General features: G+C 44.9%; 1 protein-coding gene and 1 pseudogene across 2 annotated transcripts in view; one reads left to right on the forward strand and one right to left on the reverse strand.

Annotated features, from left to right (window-relative positions):
• The window catches only part of SPIDR (scaffold protein involved in DNA repair), a gene marked incomplete at its 5' end in the record, with an annotated part of 358,863 nt that overhangs the window by 289,529 nt on the left and 49,178 nt on the right, over positions 1–20,156 (forward strand). Inside the window, one exon of the mRNA XM_079722236.1 lies at positions 2,506–2,646. Within this exon, the coding sequence (XP_079578362.1) occupies positions 2,506–2,646 (141 nt within the window). The remainder of the gene's footprint in view (positions 1–2,505; positions 2,647–20,156) is intronic.
• On the reverse strand, positions 16,920–19,087 carry LOC307065421 (mortality factor 4-like protein 1; annotated as a pseudogene). Its single transcript has one exon. The product of its transcript is annotated as a mortality factor 4-like protein 1 (transcript).

Here is a 20,156-nt window from a genome sequence, read left to right on the forward strand (position 1 = left end):
TGGTGGGCCAAGAATACTGGCCCAGTTGTCCTACCCCAGCTCACCACAGGGTAGATGGACCACGCGGAGAGGCTAGCCTAGAAGACCAGCGCCACCAGCGCCCCCAGCACCCACTCTAGAGCAGAGGTGTCAGTCCGGGCAAAGGGTGCACTGCCCAGAGGGAGACAGGTTATGGCGAAGAAGAAGAGCTCTGTAGGGCTGCCTGAGATGGCGGGAGAATTCCATGCCCAAGAGTGGCCATCTGACCTGCCCAAGGCTACACCTTCACAGGTGTGATTAGGGAGGGGAGATATGAGCTCTGACCAAAGGAGAGGGATGAGGGCAAAAACCTGCACTCCTTGAACTATGAGATCAACCTCCAAGACACACATGTCCAGTGGTAAAGATTAAAAGTCTGACTGGCTAAGGAGGCTCAAGCACAACCTTTCACTAATAAGTGGCTTCGCTGACCTAGGGACAGCCTCTAGGTAGCCATGTGAAAAGATAAAAACAAGAAGACAGTCTGAGCAGAACCATCAGAGACTGCAGCCTGCAGGGAAAAGCTGTGCAGACAGGTCACTGAGCAAGTGAGTAAACTACATCATCAACCCTTGGCGAGAGGAGTCAGGATCCAGAGTTGCCACAATTTACTATCCAGCATGCCCAGTTGTCAACCAAAAATTGCAAGGTTTGCAGAGAAACAGGGACGCATGACCCATACATGAGGGAAAAAGCAGATGATAGAAGCCGCTTTTGAAGGGCCCAGATGTTGGACTTAGCAGACAGAGATTTCAAAACAGCCATTATGAATACGTTCAAAGAGTGGAGGGAACCATGTCTCCAGATTACAGTGTGTAGATGACAGAGTCTAATCAAAAGGAGGATATCAGTAAAAAGACACAAACTGGAAAGAACCAAATGGAAACTCTGGAGTTGGAAAGTAAAATAACTGATATGAAGAATTCACTAGAGGCTCAGCAGTGGATGTGAGCTGGAAGAAGAAAGAATCCATGGACTTGGATCTAGAATAATGGAGCTAGTGCAGCCCGAAGGAGAGAAAGACAGAATGAAAAGTGCTCACTTTGACAGCACTTACACCAAAATTGGAACATACAGAGAGTAGCATAGCCCCTGTGCACATGACACTCAGATTTGGGAAGCATTACACATTTGTAAGCCCTTTGTCAAACTTAAAACTCTTCCCCAAGAAAAGAGGATTGTAATTTCAATAGGATGTTAAAACTTAATCTCAAATTGATGACTGCAGAGTATTTTAGCAATTAAAAAAATGCTTGTGAAGACTTTTTAATAACTCAGTCTTTATGAAGAATTAAAGCATACCATGATTATCTCTGCACTATTACGGAAATCTCACAAATGACGAATAAATATTCTAAGGGGAGAAAAAAATGAAGAACCTCAGAAATGTGGAACACCATTAAGTGCACCAATACACATGTAATGGGAGCGCCAGAAGGGCAGGGGAGTGGGGGAGGGTACAGAAAAGATATTTGGAGTAATAATGGCTGAAAATGGCTCAGATTGGACTGGAAAAGTTTACACATCCAAGAAACTCTATGAACTTGTAGTAGGATAAACCTAAAAAGAGACATACCCAAATACATCATAGTCAAAATGTTGAAAACCAAAGATAAAGTCTTGAAAACAGCAAGTGAAAAGTGACTCCTCGTGTAACAAGGGACTTCTCGTTAGAAACAGTGGAAGACTCGAAGGCAGTGGGGCAATATTCAGAATTCTGGAAGAAACAAATAACTTACATCACACTTTCTTTTTGACCTTTAAATCCTGAGGTTAAGTCAGTAGGATTGAACATTAATTTTTCTACTTTAGGCAACTCAGCTCCTCATTTTTGTAAAATCCAAAGGCCACCATTGTTCATCTTCATTTTGAAGTATTCTAGCTTTTCACTTGTTTGATCCAGACCTAATTATAAGCCACAGAACCCCACTTTCTGTGTAAAATTTTCTTTTTCCAGTCAACCATGAGAAATGAGTTTGTACTATATAAATGTCTTGTAGCCACAACATATTAAACAATGTCACACATAGGGAAATGTTAAGACTAATATCTTTAAGATAGATAGGACATTCTTCTGGGTACCACCTGCTACATATCGCTCCTGAACAGACTAAAACCATATGGGCATCAGGTGAGCAGTCAGGGATATTTCCTGGTGTTCTTGGGTATAAAATATCATATTGCAAGAAGAATTGAACATAGTGATAATTGTATGTGATTTCAATATATTTTTTTCTCCATAGATCTGATGAAGTAAATTTTAGAAAAGTTATTGCTAGCAACATTTTGGTGATAATTTTCAAGGAATACCTATTAATATCTTTGAATATTAGTGTTTGATAAAACATAATTTGAAATGTTTTAAATGGAAGTGGATTTCTACAGTGGATCTACAGTGGATTTCTAGTGAAGGAGAAGGAAATTCTGGTCTTGGTACTGAATCACAGACTGTCTCCTAAAAGAGCAAATGTGGATCCTTTTTTGTAGAGTCTGCCTTCTCGTGCAAGATGCCCTCGGACTCTTCAGTGAGGTGCACTCGGAGGGCGCCGTCCTGAAGGACAGGGAGTTGGAGGGCAAGTCCTGCAGGCTGGCGGGAATGAAGGTTCTGCAAAAGGTCACCAGAGGAAGGTGAGGACACCACAGTAGCATCCAGTTTGCTACAGTAACATCTGTAATTTCATTTTTAAAGACAATAAACTAGGATCCTAGAGTCTGCTTCTAAGACAAGGCCACGAGCTGGGTGGAGCCCTTAAAGTACTTATGGGAGAAAAATTATAATTGACAACAAAAATAATTATGCAGGTTTAGTGATTCACAATTTTATTAAAATTAGGATTAACAATGTCATATATATGTATTTTAATTCTAAAGTTTTTTCTTTATTTTTCCTTATCTATACTAATAAGGCAGCTTTGCATGAGTCAGTTTATGTAAGTGAAAATATAATTTAGCGAAAAGGCATGTTATAAGCTTTAAGCAAAACTCTTAATTTGGCACGTTTTTTGCTTCCATAGCAAGAAAGCTTGTTTTCTGTCAAGTTTCGCGACTCCTCACGCTAGATGTTGTTTTGGGTGGCGGTGGTACATCGATCTGGCCCCAACGTGGGTTGTTCCATTCCAGTGAGCATCTTAATCTATGAATTAGGGAGCAGAAGAAACCTTTTCAGTGGAACGATCCAGTCATATAGAGAATTAGTGTAAACGGTGAATTTGGATTTCTCTCATCGTAGCCTCTTTCCTCAAATAGTGTGTAATTTTAGCTGTCTTAATGCTACTGTTTTACTTAGAGCAACGTCTGAGCTTGTAACAGTGCCTGAGGGAGGAGCCCTTGGGAGGAGCCCTTGGGCGTATGTATGCTGCTCCTAGTCCAGCGGTCTGCATATCGGCCCTTCCGGCCGTGCTCTGTCTAAACTGTGAGCGCCACCGGGCATGTGCCGGGCATGTCTCGTGACTGGCAGCCCGCTTTCCCCGGCCCCACCCTGTGCCACATCTGTCTCTCACGTGGCGCCCTGCTGCTGAGTGGCGGCTCCACCCAGGACCCTGTTTCCCTGAAGGACAGACCCCCTGTGAGCCCTGCATTGATTCATGTACACTCAGCGTAACAAATGCTTCCTTTTGCTTACAGAAGGGAGGCTGTATTACAGTGTAATTGCCTTATGGATTAGGGAGGGAGCTGCCCAGATATTTGGAAAGCTTAATTGGGTCACATGAACCTTATCGTTTTGAAGGCTGAACCCCATGTAGTCCTCAGTTTCAGAATCACAGGCATCTGGAAAGACCATGCGTAGTTGTGGTAAGTGAGCTGCAGCTCTGACGTTGGCCTGACGGCATTAACCCCACCAGGGCCGTGTAGACCTCCCTGACGTACATTCAGCACCAGCCTCGCACCTGAGCACGCCGGGGTACTGGGGCTCCCCACCTCGGGCGCCTCAGTGGAGCCCCTCCAGCTGGCAGGCGTCCTGGTGTCCTGCAGGCCAGAGGAGTCCACTCCTGGGGACGCACTTCTTGCTGGCGACTGGGGGACCCAACTCCAGGGAAATACTCCTGGGGACTGACAGAGCCAGGAGGGGTCCGGGGGCTTTGCTCTATAAAGTACATGCTTTGCTACCATGATGCTATACAGCGATATGTGTACCTAATGTTTAATCTGGTTTTTGTGGGTTACACTGGAGGCCTTACTGCTGTCTACAACATTGCCATAGGAAATATTTTTTTCCACGGGAAATGCACTGACTATTGTGAATAATTCATTTACAAACTTTTGGAACCCATTCCATTTTTAAGTTGGACTAAAATTTGACTAAGTATTGGATACTTTTTTAGGTTGGAATTAATTTCTTTATCCTATGTGTTTAACTTTATTTTAGTGTGCAGCTATCCAAATAAATATTAAGATTGTCTTTTTGTTCTTTTGGAAGCTGTATTTCTTCAAAACAAATTATTAAATAGTTTTGGAATGCTGAATGTTATGATTGCCTATTAGTGACGTCATCCGCTGTCAGTCATCCGTCCACGGCCCAGTAAACACAAACTGTCTCTTTTTTCCCCCCCCAATTATTGTGTTTCATAGCAACTCTCATAAACCTTAACAAAATATATTTCTCATAAACCTTAACGAAATACACTTAGTTCCCAGAATTCAAGCTAAAATGATTAATTATAATTATATAATTCCAATATCTAATATAGAAAATTACTTTTTTGCCAGTTGGAAGATAGTTTTACGTTTGGGCTGATCTTAGCTCCCTGGTCTCGTCTGGTCCACAGTCACAGTGACGGAAGTCACTGCTCCCTGTGGCGCTTTGGGTGGACTCGCGACCTTGGGGCTGGACCTGTGCAGGGCGTCCCACCCTGTTCACCTGCCGCCTTGGGAAGAGTTGCAGGAAAACAGCTGTCATGTCTGTCGCATTTCTCTGACCGCTTTTTGGAGTTGTGTGTCCATACTGACTTGTTAGGGTGAGAAGAGTCAGAAAAATATCCTGGATGTAAAGGAAAAGACCATTTTAAAACAACACTGCTGAGGCATGTGCCTCTCCCTGGCTCTCTGCGTCCCTGGAGGACTCCAGGCTGTTTGTCCAGGGGCTGAGGCATGTCCCCTGACCTTTGTCCTCCCAGGTGGCCTCTGCAACAGTTTAGAGGTCAGACAGGCTGAAAACTCACTTTACTTTGGTGTCTTAGTTCTGTGTATGAGCTTTATCTTTTTATTGCTGATTATTATGTGCTCTTGTTTTTATGTGATAGGGTAATACTGAGGGGAAAAAGAAATTTTCTGAAATATCTTAATCCTATAAGTATGGAAAATATAGTTAGCATATTTTTTGCCGGGGAGAGGAACCTCTTTCAATTCAAAGTCCTGCTAATACTTACGTCCCTACTTGTTAAAACAAAAGCCACTAATCTGTCTAAAATACATTATTAATGCATAAGTGACTGTTTTATTGAGATCTCTTTAAGAGTCACGTACTGGAGAAGACTGTTGCAGAGCATTTAGTCAGCACTCACCGTACACAGAGGGGTCTATCTGAGTGCTGAGAATGACAGGGAAGCAACTAACAAGATCTTTGACCATGAATTGCCTCCTTTTGAACTGGAGACTAGACCTGCCCAGGGATCCGGGGCGGTTGTTGCTTTAAGTGATGGGGCCTTAAATGGCTGGTCTTTTCCTCAAATTGGTAAGATGTTATCTGTGAAGACATAAAAGTAGGATTAGGAGAAAGTATAATTCAGTCATTTATTCGTTAAATATTTAGGACCTCTTTGTGCTATGCCCCTGGCTAGTTGCTGCTGTGCTAGATTTTTGGGATTTATCTGAAACCACAATATATTGAAATAAAAAGTCAGCTAGACAAAGCCTTAAATCCTATTATTAGGGATTCTGCATTGATCCAAGAGAAAATTAGGGCCCCTAGGAGTTTTTGAGAGAAGAAAAGAAGAGGTAATAAAAATGAAAATAGAGTTAAGATTATTCTACTCTTGTACTTTTAATAGGTTTGAAATAGAAGGAGGGATTGGGCAGGGGTGCAGATTTGGAAACTTCTGCAGCAGTTGAGGGTAGAAGGAAGAACGCATCACCACTGATTTTTAACTTCCAGTAGCTACGGGGGCCAGGGGGGTGGGTGGTGCTCTCCTGGGAGCTGTGGTGATGCCAGGAGTGTAAAATAGCCCCTGTCTCCCAGAGCTCATGGACCAGCAGGAGAGCCAGGAGGAGGTCCCGAGAGACACCAGCCGGCGAGTGCCAGTTACAGAGCAGCCACTTTGCCTGGCTCAGAGGGCGGGTTCAGATTTGGGAACCCTGGAGAGAACAGGAGGGGCCTGGAGCTGAGGACAGGAGGGCGAGAGGACACGCCCCCTGATCTAGCCATCCACTCACCCCCTGGGGCGGGTCCGTCTGGTCAGCTTTGAGGATAGAGTGAGGGGTTGGGCACGTCGAGGGGGGTGTATTTCAGAGAATGGTCCGATTAATAGTCACTGTTTAAATGCCAGCTTTTGTTTTAAAGGTAACAGATTAAGTACTGATAAACTTTAAGTTAGAAGCCAGACTTACTTAGCATGCTCACAAACTAACCCCATGGTCAGGAAACAGAAGGCCCTCGAAGCCCCCATGCTGCTCCCCAGCCCGCTGCCCTTAGGGCCCTTGGTCTGGTCCGGGGCGCAGAGCATTCCCCCATTCTCCCTGGCGGCGCCTTTGTCTCTTGCAGCCGCTGCTTTGGGTCCAGTGCTCAGGGCTGTGTGGGATTCTCACAACCTGTGTCCCACCAGAGGGGTATATTGTCATGTAAACTTGAGTGACATTTTAGCAATAACAAGCAAACGTTAACAGTTGTCTGAGGAGCCCTTGGGATGGCTCCCCCAGCTGGCCTGTGCTATGTCCCAGCTGCTCAGCTCTGAGCCCCAGTGGCTTATTGACATGCAGACCTGGTCTTGCCCCTCTGCATGGTGTAGACCATTGTGGATTAGAACTCGTCGTGGCCAGTGTTTCAGGCTGGCCTGCCCATCATAAGGCTCTGTTTCTCGCTCACCATTGTGTTTCCTGCATGTGGCTCAATTCCTGGCACTGGAGAGGCTCATAATAAGTATTTGTGGAATGGACATTCGTCGTTTGCTGGGGTTCATCTTAGATTTTCCTCAACAAGATTTGAATGTGTACACTTGTACTTTCCTAGCAGTCATTATTGGTGCTCAATTTTAGTGGGAAGAATAGAGACTAAGTTGGTCCCAAGACCAGTGTCCAGTGCAGGGTGAGGACCACGCCTTTTGCGCACCTTGGACTCAAGACCCTGGGTCCTCCTCACAAATAAGTCTAGGGGGTAACGCCTGAGGTTGTTGTGAAAGCACTTTATCAAGGATGGGATCTCATCTTATGGAGGAGGGCCTGGAACAGGTGAGGGTGACTGGTCAGAGGTCAGGCTCCGCTGTGACTTTGGGCACCAGGGCGTTGGTCTCCTGGGAGACCCTGTGTGACCCATGTGCGTGGAGGTGCAGCAGAGGGAGTTTTTAGGAGTCGTCCGGCACAAGTAGATGCGTGTGGGTTGGGGTCATCGTGGAGGAGTCATCTCAGTTGCTCTTTTAACAGGAAATAAGCAGTGGTGAGAGCGCTCCTGGGGAAAGAAACTTCAGTGGCAATTTCCTTCCTTTGATTTCCGCTCTTCAAAAAGGCTACCTCTTAAAGAGACATAATTCCCTTGGGATTTGAGGTCCAGAATCTTTTTTATCATTGCTGTGGTTGGAAATCCTCTTTTAAGGGGACATACTTAAGAAATCTTTCACCATTTTGAAAAATAAAATTGTTGCAGGTAGGTTCACCACCCAGGTTAACGGCAGGAGAGTAAAATGTCACTGAAAGAGAATACGTACTAAATCCTGAAACCAGTGATGCTCAAAGAACCGCCCAAAAAGAACGAAGCACTGACCCGTGTGAAACATGGTGCTGAATGAAAGAAGCCCACACAAAAGGCCACACGTCGTAGGATCCCGTTTATATGAAACGAACAGAACAGACAAGCCCATGGTGACAGGACACAGGGTGGTGGTGGCCAGGCGGAGGGGAGCAGGGAGTGACCGCTGATGGGCACGGGGTCTGATGGGTTGATGGCTACATTCTGGGGCCAGACAGCACTGTGCATGTGCTAAATGCCGCTGAACTGTGCCCTTCAAAATGGTTAATTTTATGTTGTGTGAATTTCACCTCAGTCCTTAAACATGGGGGGGGAATGAACTGACTGCCTAAAAAGTGTTTACACTGAGCTATAAAAACAGCTACAAATGTCTCATAAGTCCAGTTGGAGAAGAATAGTTTCTAAATGGAACATCTGGGCATGATTTCACGTATCTCAAAAAGACCCAACTAGGGAATAGGGGCTCAGAAAGCAAATGCCTATTATTTAACCTTAACCATAAGGGTTATTTTGGGGAAATTAGGACATATGTTTAGTGAAATGGGCACCCCTCTAAATCAGTCATTACCTTTATTGTTCAATGAACAATCCTTAAGAAAACTGTTGTATATCTATCTACCTAATCAGTGATAGAGACATTGACAAAGGGGAAAACCAGCAGATTACAAAAGGCTTGACACACCCACCAGGTTGATCACAGGAAGAGGAGGAGAGAACCCCAGACCTCCTGAAAGATCCTCTGAACTGTGTAGGCCAAGCGTTAACTGTTGTCAAGATTACTGCCCTAATAGTGTTTCAGAAACTCTCCAATAAAAATAAATTCACCCTGTTGTCAGTTGGGTAAAGAAGTTCTGCTCCGACCGGTCCTTGCATGTCTCTCTCTATCAGTCATTCGTTAACACAGCACCTGGGTGTGGACGCAGGGGTGAAGTCACAGTTCAGTCTGACTTTCCAGTGGGGAAGCACTGACAGTCTAAGAAGAGTTTTGCTGGAGTGGGTGGGGCTTCGCCGAGAAGGCCTTCAGGGTGTGACTTGTAGGTTCATCTGGTTGCTAGGCAGACACCCATGGAAGAGCACGTTCCCACCCACAAGTTCATTCCTATTATCTTTTGACCAAAAATAGCCTGTCATGCTGGAGCCAAGTGTTATTTAGCCTCGTGTCCTCGTGTCCTCAGTAGCAGTTAATAGAGCATTCAGTAAAAACCTGACTAAGAAACGATGAAGTCTGAACCAAAGCAAACGGTCACAGTAGTTCTTGGCCATATAAAAATTCTTTTAGTAGCAATCTCAGAAGTGGCCCAGGTCTACCCCCTTGCTCCACCACCTTCCCCCGATGACTGGGGGACAGAGTAGAACCCGGTTCACTTGGGGTGATTGGGCCGTGTCCGCCTGGCTGACGCGAGGGGACTTGCTGTTCAGAAGCAAACCCAAAGCTTCTGGAGGGAACGTCGCTGGTCACTGAACGGAGGCATCAGAGGGGAAGGTGGGGGCCTTGGAACCACGGCCCCTGAGTTGCGTCTTGACCCTCAGTCGTCAGCAGGACGAGTAGTTCTGCCTCCCCCGGGGGTCGGGTGATTTGATGAGCTCACACGTGGAAGCGGCCCTGCACACCCTACAACACCGCAGAAGGAGTGGTTCTTCCCTCCCTCCCCCTCCTTTGTTTTTCTTTTCTAATTAACTAAAAAGTAAAACTCAGGCCAGCATTGATGTAAGTCTTTCTTGTCTTGTTTTTACAAATAAAACAGGAAGAGAAAGATGAGTAAGTTAGAAGAACGATAACTAGAAGTTGGGAGTGTTCCATTTTTTTTCCAGGAAAGAAAATAGATCCAGTTGGAAGTTGCTGGCCTTGTCAATTATCTGATAATAATGGGAGAGAATGGGTAACGAAGCCAGTGGAGTTAAACCGTACAGAGAGATTTAGTTAAAACAGGGATCAAAGAAACCAGAAGGAAGATCAGCTGATACAAGAACATAAAAGCACTGCTCCCTGTCCCTCCAGGTTAGTAATTTATCTAGTGAATTTACCTGGCAGCACAGTAAGTCTCTACTTCAGCAAATGGGCAGGATTTGTTTTTTTTTTGCTTTTTCATTCATTTCTTCTCTTACAAGTCTCAACACTCCCCCTCTCCCTGCACTCTTCTCACAAAAATCATAATTACCTACCAGTAGGGGACCAGTAGTTGTAAAACTTTTGAACTTTTAAAAAATAGAATCCAAAGAGGAAGCTCCGTGTTAATAACAAACCCACGTGGAGCTATTCTGTTCAAAATTGGGAGGTGGCGTGTCGGGCCACCCAGCCCCCAGCCAGCTCCTAGGGCCACGTGGTTGGAAAGTAAGTATTGAGGACCGACTGCAGCTCTGAACATCGCACACATCAGGACGGTTCTTTCTCTCCCTCTCTCAGGGTAACAGCCTGTGGCAGTAGCCGTTATTGTGAGGGCCCTGGGTCATGTGATTCAGAAGCTAAGTGGGGTGTTCCTTGTTAATCTCAAATAGGAAGTGCAAATACTTAATTATGCTTTCATTAAGTGCCTTCTCAAATTTGCAGAATCTTACGCATTTTTATTATAGGTAGAATACTCTTAAATCTTTAGTTTGCCAGTGAAATGCCTGTCTTTTCATGTGGGACACGGAAGTGGAAAGAAAAGCAGTTTCCCTGTCACTGTAGCCCCGCTTTCCTTTCCTTCAGCTCTCCAACTAGATGGCAGATCAGGCGGTGGCATTGTTCACTACAGTTCACTACAGGCATCACCCGTGATGCCACCACCAAATTCAAGACAAAATAAATTAGTCTTTATTGAAAAACAAATTATTGTGTTGTTGAAATAAACACCCTGACGCTCCTGAGACTAAGTAATAACTTGGCTGCACGTCTGTGAGGTGGGCCTGGAGCCCGGTCCATCAGATCCCAGCGCCTACATCTTTGGTGCTACAGCCTACACGTAATTACTTCCAGTTTTAGGGGAATTCATTTCTGTAAATTTCCCATTTGCCTTATAGTCATAATCCCCGGCCCTCAAGTCAGAAATCTGACCATTTCTTGTCGGGGGTGTTGATGTTAGATTCTTGGTGTTTTCCATTGTTTTTGTTAAACAACAGCAGTGAGCCGTCTGTGCTGGAATTATCTTGAGTGGCCAGGAGGAGCATCAGATCCATAGGAGATAATCACACTGAGTGCGTCAGGTCTAGTTCGGCATTTTTCTTTTCTGTTTACTTAGACACTTATTAATGAAAATATGACTTCTAAGAAAGATCGTTTTCATTACTGTTTTTTTTTTTTTTAAAGCAAGATAATTTGCTCCTTTCCCTAGAATCACTAACAGTGAAGAGGATGGTCCCGAAGGCCCCTGGACCTGGACCGGGATCGCATGTTGTGAGCAGCCTCAGATCAGGCATTTCAGCACTATGTACAAGGGAGGTAGTAGTACAGCTGCTGCTTTCACTGGTTGCGGCTGTAAAAATAAGTCACACAAAGAGTAAAGGGAATTTAATACTCCCCCCTCCACTGGTGTTCATTCCACATCTTTCTCGTGAACGTAGGCATGTCTGTAAACAAAGGAGAATGGTTGCTTTTCCCTTTGGTATCTTTAAGGGTGTCCCTTTCCAGTTTCTGCCTCTTCGCAGCAACAGACGTCAGTGTGTGCGCACCTGTCTCCTTCTTTACGGATCTTTATGGGGAAACATGACAGACGTATGGGCGATGCCCAGTTGCAGAGTGTAGTGAACGACTGTAGGGCCACCCATGAAGCCACCACCAAATTCAAGGGACAAAATGTGCTGGGTGTCCAGGCATCACCCCCAGCGTGCTCCTCCTGGTGACGCCCCGTCCCCCCAAGATCACTGCTGTCCTCTGGTTTCCTCCATGGTTTTCTGTATAGTTTTCGCAATGGGAACAGCAGGCTGTCTTTGGAAAAGTGCATGAAGGAAGGCTACTTCATGTGTGAGCTCATGGTAATAGAATAGACTGAGGAGGCAGGTCTGTCTCAGGTATCAGAGCGCACTGGTGATAGCGTTTGGTCGAAAGTATACGCGTCTGTCAGAAAACCTGGGCTGACAGATTTTATGTGGAATGTGGCTGTTCCTGCTTCCACACTGGTGAGTAGATCACGTGACACTTTTTAAATGATAAGGACCACCTGGGAATGAGACCAGCCTAAGAACTGTCTGCAGTTCCAGATAGCAGCATGCAGCAAGAATTCCTTATTTCCCTTGTAACTGAGTGTGTGTGTGTGTGTGTGTGTGTCATTTCCTGCCGAGGTAGAACAGAAATGTGCAAAGAACTTGTTTTATAATACAAAGTTGTGCTAGTTAATATTTTTATATCCTAGATCTTGAGGAAAGAATCTAGATTAGGAAAGACATTTTTTAATATTACTAGCAGATAGCCTACAAAATGTGAGGCCTTCCAAAGTTACAAATTTATCTTTCACAGTTATATAATAAATTTAAGCAGTGGTTCAAAGGAATAGTGCAGAAGGCTTAATTTCAGGTCTGTGTGTCTTTCATTTCCTTTCTTCAGTTTCTCTATCTGTTGAATAAAATTTGAAAAATATTGTCCTGAAATTCATTGAACTAGCCTTGGAAAATGTTCAGTAATTCCCCACATCTATAAGGTATTTGTGGGATATTCGTAGCAGAGAGTGGTCTCTGAGGTCAGAATGCCCAACCGACGTGATGCCATCACTGTCTAATTCAGAAACAGTGTCATCACCCCCAAAAGAAACGCCTTCCCCATGGGCAGTCACTCCCCACCCTCCAGCCCCTGGCAGCCACTAATCTGCACTGTGTCTCTGTGAATTTGCATATACTGAACACTTCGTATAAAGGAACCATCCGGGCTTCCCTGGTGGTGCAGTGGTTGAGAGTCCGCCTGCCGATGCAGGGGACATGGGTTCGTGCCCCGGTCCAGGAAGATCCCACATGCCGTGGAGCGGCTAGGCCCGTGAGCCATGGCCACTGAGCCTGCACATCCGGAGCCTGTGCTCCGCAACGGGAGAGGCCACAACAGTGAGAGGCCCGCGTACCACAAAAAACAATAATAATAAAATAAAAAAATAAATAAAGGAACCATCCTGGCTTCTTCCACTGAGCATCATGTTTTCGAGGTTCATCCATGTTGTATCGTGTGTCAGTACGTCACTCCTTTTTATGGCTGCCTGATACTCTGTTGTATGGATATGCCAGAGTTATTTATCCATTCATCAGTTGATGCACATCTGGGTTGCTTCCATGTTACTTTCTGGCTGTCATGAACAGTAATACTGCTATGAACATTCACGATGCACATATGGACGTAAGTCTTCAGTTCTCTTGGGTTGATAGCTAGAAGTGGGATTGCTGGGTCTATGCCAAAGTGTTTTCCAAAGTGACTGCCCCATTTTCCTGTCTCACCAGCATATTGATGTAGTTTAGTCACTGATTATCTAATCTCCTCAGGATCTCAAGGTTGCCATGGCTCCCATCAGTTTGCTCGTGATCTCCTGGGCCATCTGGTAGTGTCTGCTCTGGCAGCCAAACCTCTGAAGGAAATGCATTTCAGTATCAAGGCAAAAGTTTGTTTAGTTGATTCGAGGTTGTCTCGTGTGTGTATGAGGGTGACATAGAAGGACGTAAGGTGACACAAGCTACCTTCTGGAAGACAGTCGAGGGCACAGAGGGAGGGAGGTAGATGGTAGAGAGTGGATCTTGAGTGGCACTGAGGGTTAGAGATCACTTCCAGACTTCATGGTCTCAGGACCCCTTAATACTCTTCAAAATTACTGACACCCCCAAGGAGATTTTTTTAATGTGGTTATATTGATCAATAATTACTATATTAGAAAATAAGGGCTTCCCTGGTGGCACAGTGGTTGAGAGTCCGCCTGCCGAAGCAGGAGACATGGGTTCGTGCCCCGGTCCGGGAAGATCCCACATGCCGCGGAGCGGCTGGGCCTGTGAGCCATGGCCGCTGAGCCTGCGTGTCCGGAGCCTGTGCTCCACAATGGGAGAGGCCACAGCAGTGAGAGGCCCGTGTACTGCAAAAAAAAAAAAAAAAAAAAAAAAAAAAAAAACTATATTAGAAAATAAAATGGAAAATTAAATATTTATTAGTTCACCTAAAAATCCTAAGAATAAACCCATTAAATAATAACATAAATAGAATTTTTATGAAAAATATTTTCTAAACCAAGACAACCTTAGTGAGAAGAGTAGCCTTATTTTATGTTTTCTGCAGATCTCTTTAATGTCTGGACTAACAGAAAACGATGGATTGTCATCTCTGCTCTGCATTCAGTCAGTCCTGTATTGTACATAGTGTAGCCTCTAGAAAACTCCACTGTACACTCATGAAAGAAGGGGAAATAAGGTCTCAGGACATAGTTCTGGCCTTGCTGGTCCCTTGAAAGGGTCTTACAGACCCAGGGGTCTCCAGACCCCACTTTCAGAATTCCTGGTCTGAAATATTCCATCTCCAGGTAATCTGTCTTACAAGAAAGCGATGAGTACTACATGACAGTAGGTACAGAGCAATTAGCAACTGCACGAAACAATTTTAGGAACATTTTACACCCAATATAAATGCTTCGTTTAAAAAAAAAAATTCTGAGATCTCTGAGGATGAATTTAACTCAGTGAACAGGTTACATCCCATCTTGAGGGTGACGTCACCATTGTGGTTTAAATCTTCTGCAGCAAATTCCACTCCACCCACACCCAAAAGAAAGTGATTCAGGCAGTCTTAGATTACCCGGTGAAGATGTGGGAGTAGTTAGATGAGGCAGTATCAGATGGAAAAATAACTCTAAAATAACATAGAAAACAGGCCCGGTGAGCAGGCGTGTCGGGAAACAACCTGGTGAGCTCAGGGAGAGCTCTCCGCCTTGCTTCCTCCCCATGGGCTGCAGCCGGGGACCTGCTTCCAGGCGACACTGGCCGTCGCCCTCGGTACAGGGAGGCTGCGCCAGTCTATAAAATCAGTGGGAAATATGTACGTTCAGCATCCTTTCGGGTAGTGGTGAGGCCGGAGCCCCTGCTCCTTCCCCGTCTATCTGTGATGTTTCTAGAACTCCTCTTGCTGTCGTCCTCAGGCACACTCTGCTCTCGTGGCCTCTTCTTTGTGCCAGGCAGCCCTGCCGTGGCTGCCCCAGGACTAGCCCCGGTCCTCTTCCTCTTGTCAGAGCAACCGAGAGCGTCGGGGGTAAGGGTTAGAGGCTGCCTTTCTCAGCCAGAAATTCAGCAGTTGATGTGGGGTCTCGGCTCGATTGTTTTCCCTGGAGGGCAAACCTGGGCTCTCGTCTGCCCAGGAGAGACACCTGAATGTGGCATCATTTCAGACACTTATGCTGAATTTGTGAGACTTTTTTCGGAGATGGCCTCAAGTCGGTCTCTTCCCTTTGTGACTCATTTGTGTATTTTCTACTTAGATTTTTACAGCTTCCAGAATATCCCACAAACAAGAAAATGCAGGCAACAGAATGGGTTTTCTCATTCTAAGAAATCAGTAACTTTGCTCCAGGTATCTCTATCTGTGTACTAATCCTTAATAATCTTTGCAGCACTTTTTTCTCTCTTAGGGAGCTGGTAATTATTAAAACAACAAATCAGAAACTGTTTCTGAAGTTAACTACAGTGCTCTGTATTTGTAATTTTTTACTGCAGATGAGTTGGAAAATGTTGTCTTGTTTTGTTTTAATCAATACCCCAAGGCCTTTGCGCATGAACAAGGTATTCAGCCAGCCAGGCTTGTGTCTCAGCCTGTAGAAGGCATGTGTCCCAGACGGCTGGCTGTTTCTAGCTACCTCGTGCTGCTGCACCCTCCCAGAAAGCCTGTGCTGCTCCCACCCCCCTCAGCCGCTGCATGCTTAGAAGTGGGAGAATCAGAGTCCTGCAGGGAGCACAGCGGGGCCAGGAGGTTTCAGGGCTCACCTGCAGTGCAGATGAAGGCGTCCGCTGTGTGCCCCATCGGGCTCCAGGCCCCCAGAGCGAACACCCAGCTCCAGAAGCACGGGGAGCGGGAGCCCCGAGGCCTGGCTGTGAGGAGCAGTATTCCCGCTGACCCGCCACCTCTGTTGCAGTCCCAAGTCTCAAGCAGTCCAGTTAGATTCAAAGAATGTGGTGCGGCCAGCCTCCTCCGGCTCTCCTGGGGGGTCTCCCCAGGTGAAGATGTGCGAGAAGGCACCTCTTAACACTTGCAGCAGCTGGTCACACTCAGAGGCGGCCTTTGCCTTGGAGAGAGTGGAAGAGCTGAGCCCGCCCTAGAGGAGGCCCTGGGTCCTGGGCCACAGGGACTGCCTCTGGGGGAGTGTGCTCGGCTCCCGCAAGGAGCTGCAGTGTTCGCTCCCTCCAGGGCACTCCAGTCACCAGCCGCGTTTGCCTTCGCAAAGGTCACTTTTCAAGTTTACCCACCTTTCCCACTAGGAAAGTTCTTCTTTAGGTTATTTTTCTAAAAGTCTAAGATTTAGTGAAGGCAGCTGCAGTAAAAAGCCTGTTGACAGATAGATTATGACCTGTTTCTTGAGGAAATTAAGGTATCCTTTTTCCATTATTTGCTCACAAGGTTATATGGAAGACAAAGAGTATTTGAAATTTAGATTCCCAGACTCAGCAAATAGATAATAAAAGTCTGACTCTCTCTCAGTAGTATTCTACCACTTTTTGAAGTCACCAAAACGGCCAGTCCAGTTGGTAAAAGCAGGCGTTTAGCTTCAAGCAGATGTGCACAGAATGTCAAGGGGTGTGTTTGTTTTTTCTCTGCAAGTCCACCTGGATTAGTAGTTTTTGTTGTCCTGGCCCAGCTTTTCTTTTGAGTAGTTTCATCATCGGGCTGGGGGGTGGGGAGAAAGAGGGAAGAAATGAGAGAAATTGGTCTACACGTGATGACCTTTAAGTGTCAGCCTTTTTCTCTTCATCCAGCTTTGCCAGCGTTCTGTCGCCAGCATCACACCCTGACACTCTTCACGTGCCGTTTATCGTATTTGCTGTCCTGGATGTCCTCTCAGAGTTTTTTTTCTATATCAGCGTGTTTAAAAGTGGAAGTTAAATGTTAGATTTTGGTAGGGTACTTTAAAAGTACTAAATAGACTAACCATCACAATAAGGCAAGGAAAAGCAAAAAGAAAGGAAGAAATAAAACTGTCTCTACTTCGGATGACATGATGGTCTATGTTGAAAATCCCAAGGAATCTACAAAAGAAAAAAGAAAATTCCGAAAACTAGTAAGTCAGTTCAGCAAAGTAGCAGCATACAAGATTAACATTCACAAGTCAGTCACATTTCTGTATACTGGCAATGAACCCTTGAAAATCAAAATTAAAAATACAGCATTTACAGTTGCCCAAAAAGGAGTATTTAGGTATAAATCTAACAAAACATGTCAGGACTTGTATGCTGCAAACTACAAAACACTGATTAAAGAAATCAGAGAAGATCTAAATAAATGGAAGGGTGTGCCACGTTCATGGAGTGGAAGACTCAACATTGTAAAGATGCTAGTTCTCCCCAAAAGATGGTATAGGCTTGATGCAATACCCATTAAAGTCCCAGCAAAAATTTTTGTAGATATCCAGGCCTATTCTAAACTTCTTTTTTTTCTTTTTGAAATTTAAGGAAAAAATTTATTGAAGACCTGAAAAGCAATTTGTAAAATATTGACTTTTCCAGAAAACTGTAGCTACCCAATGCATTGTGTCTATCATGTTAAAACGTGATTAGGGGCTTCCCTGGTGGCGCAGTGGTTGAGAGTCCACCTGCCGATGCAGGGGACGCGGGTTCGTGCCCTGGTCCGGGAAGATCCCACATGCCGCTGAGCGGCTGGGCCCGTGAGCCATGGCCGCTGAGCCTGTGCGTCCGGAGCCTGTGCTCCGCAACGGGAGAGGCCACAACAGTGAGAGGCCCACGTACCAAAAAAAAAAAAAAAAAAAAAAAAATGATTAGACACAAATATAAAAACCATGAAACAAGCCACCATTCTTTGACAATCTGAGCAAAGATAAAATGCCTAAGGAACAACATGAATGACTTGCACAGGATGGGCTCTTCACTGTCAGCACCATAAAAAGGGGGGGAGCACAAATGGATGAGCGTTTTCAGTTAGACACGCTGGACTGAACCTTTGGCACTAGGAATCAGAGCATTTTGTCATGTAGCATTAACACATATTATAAAAGTGTGTCGTGTCAAAGGAATAGAACCACCAGCATTCAAACACAGCTTTGTCAGCTAAGCAGTAAAACACTCTACAGTACGTCTCTCTGTTGTCCATCATTGAATACACTGCTAGCAACTTAGAAATGGAAAAAAAAAAAAAAAGAAAAGAAAAAAAGGAGCTGTAACCCCTTTTATTTTCTGTTTAAAATCAATCAGAAAACAAACATCACTTCTGTTATACACTAACGTTTCCAAAGTACATCATTTGTATAGGAGAAGGACTAAGAAACAAAAACGTGTTTACAGAGATCCAAACACGAGGGCGTATAAGCACCTCACGCAGCTTTCCGCTCATGCTCAGGAGGAGCCACTTCGTGATCACTGGCACTAAACAGAGTTCTTCGCCAGGTGTTCTGGGAAATCGTGGAGATAAGTCAGTAATAAAGCAAGGCTCTTCTCATCCAGAGGTGTAGAGGCCAACATTGCTCCAATACGTACAAACAATCTCAGCAGATGCGGCGCTCCATGCACTTTGGACATGGCGCATCAGGGTGATCTGCGAGGATTTCAGTGTACTGTGGTCTCAATTTGCAGAGCAGCTGAGTGCCCAACATTACACTGAAGTATTCCTTGATCCCTGCCATAGCTTCATTAACAGCATACTCCTTATTTTCTGTGTTTCCTCAAGATTTCTTGTAATTTGCAGAATCCTCTGTGGAATCCACATTCTTCTTGTCAGGAGGATAAAAGAGCTGTTTTTGCCAGGTAATTAAGTCCCAGTCTTCAACAAGCCATGGTTTTAGTTCTTCAGGAATCTTTAACTTCGACTCTGTTCATGAATGTTTCCTCATTTTCAACAGTAGAAGCTACTCGGGCCCTTTTCTTGCCGAGGAGACTGAGGTGTCTCACTCGTACTACCACCATCTCCATTTCCAGGTGTTTTCTGTTTGTTCTTTTTTGTTTTCACTTCAACATTTTTCTGTTGCAAACCAGAAGTCTTCTTTCTAGGGGCAACCCCTCTCATCTTCCCCTCTGCATACTGCTCCTGATTGGCTTTGTTTGGAAATGCAAAGGAACTAGAGTAGATAAAACAGTTTTGAAAAAAGGATAAAATGGGAGGAATCACACCCAATTTCAAAACTTATGATATGGCTACAAGAAACTGCGGCATTGGTGGAGGGATGACCCTGTGATCAGCGGAGAGAACTTGGGAAGCGGCCTGTGGGATTATGGCCAAATGATTCCTGACCAAGGTGCAAACAAAGCAATTTGGTGGAGGAAGGATAGTCTTCAACTAACTGGACATATATGGGCAAAAAATTAATCTCAACCTAAATCTCATACCTCACAATAGATCTTAGGTTTAAATATAAAACATAAAACTATAAAGAAAACCTTTGGGACTTATTGAGTAAAGAGTTCTGAGATGTGACAACAAAAGCAAGACAAGCTACAGACTGTGAGAAAATCTTTGCAAACCTTATATCGTAGACTATATAATGAAGTCTCAAAACTCAACAGTAAACACACACACACACACACACACACACACGCAGTCCAATTAGAAAATGGGCAAAGGACATGAAGAGACATTTCCAAAGAGGACATCACATGGCAAATAAACACATGGAAAGGTGTTCGACATCACTGTCCTTAAGAAAAAGCACGTCAAGACCACGGTGAGATATTACCATGCTCCTAAACAGCTAAACGTGAAAAAGTAAAATGGAAAACAGTGAGAGCATCGGGTGCCAGTGAGGATGGGAAGAAACCATCTCTCATACGTTGCAGGTGGGCGTGTAAGGTGGTGTGGCCCCCCAGGAGCAGAGTTGGCAGTTCCTTTAAAAACTGAACATACTTATCTGAGCAGCTGCACTCCTGGGCATTTATCCAGAGAAACAAATATCTGCATTCACACAAAAATCTGTACCCAAGTGTTTGTAATAGCCACAAACTGGAAACAACCCAGATGTTCCTCAAAGGTGAATGGTAAACAAGCTGTGTCACATCCACACCATGGATAGTACTCAGCAGTAAAAAGGGACAAGCTGCTGATGCCACAGCAGCTTGGATGGATCTCAGATACATTGTGCTGAGTGACAAAAGCCAACTCAACATG

This window comes from Hyperoodon ampullatus, assembly GCF_949752795.1.
Source record: "Hyperoodon ampullatus genome assembly, chromosome: 17".
NCBI lineage: Eukaryota > Metazoa > Chordata > Mammalia > Artiodactyla > Ziphiidae > Hyperoodon > Hyperoodon ampullatus.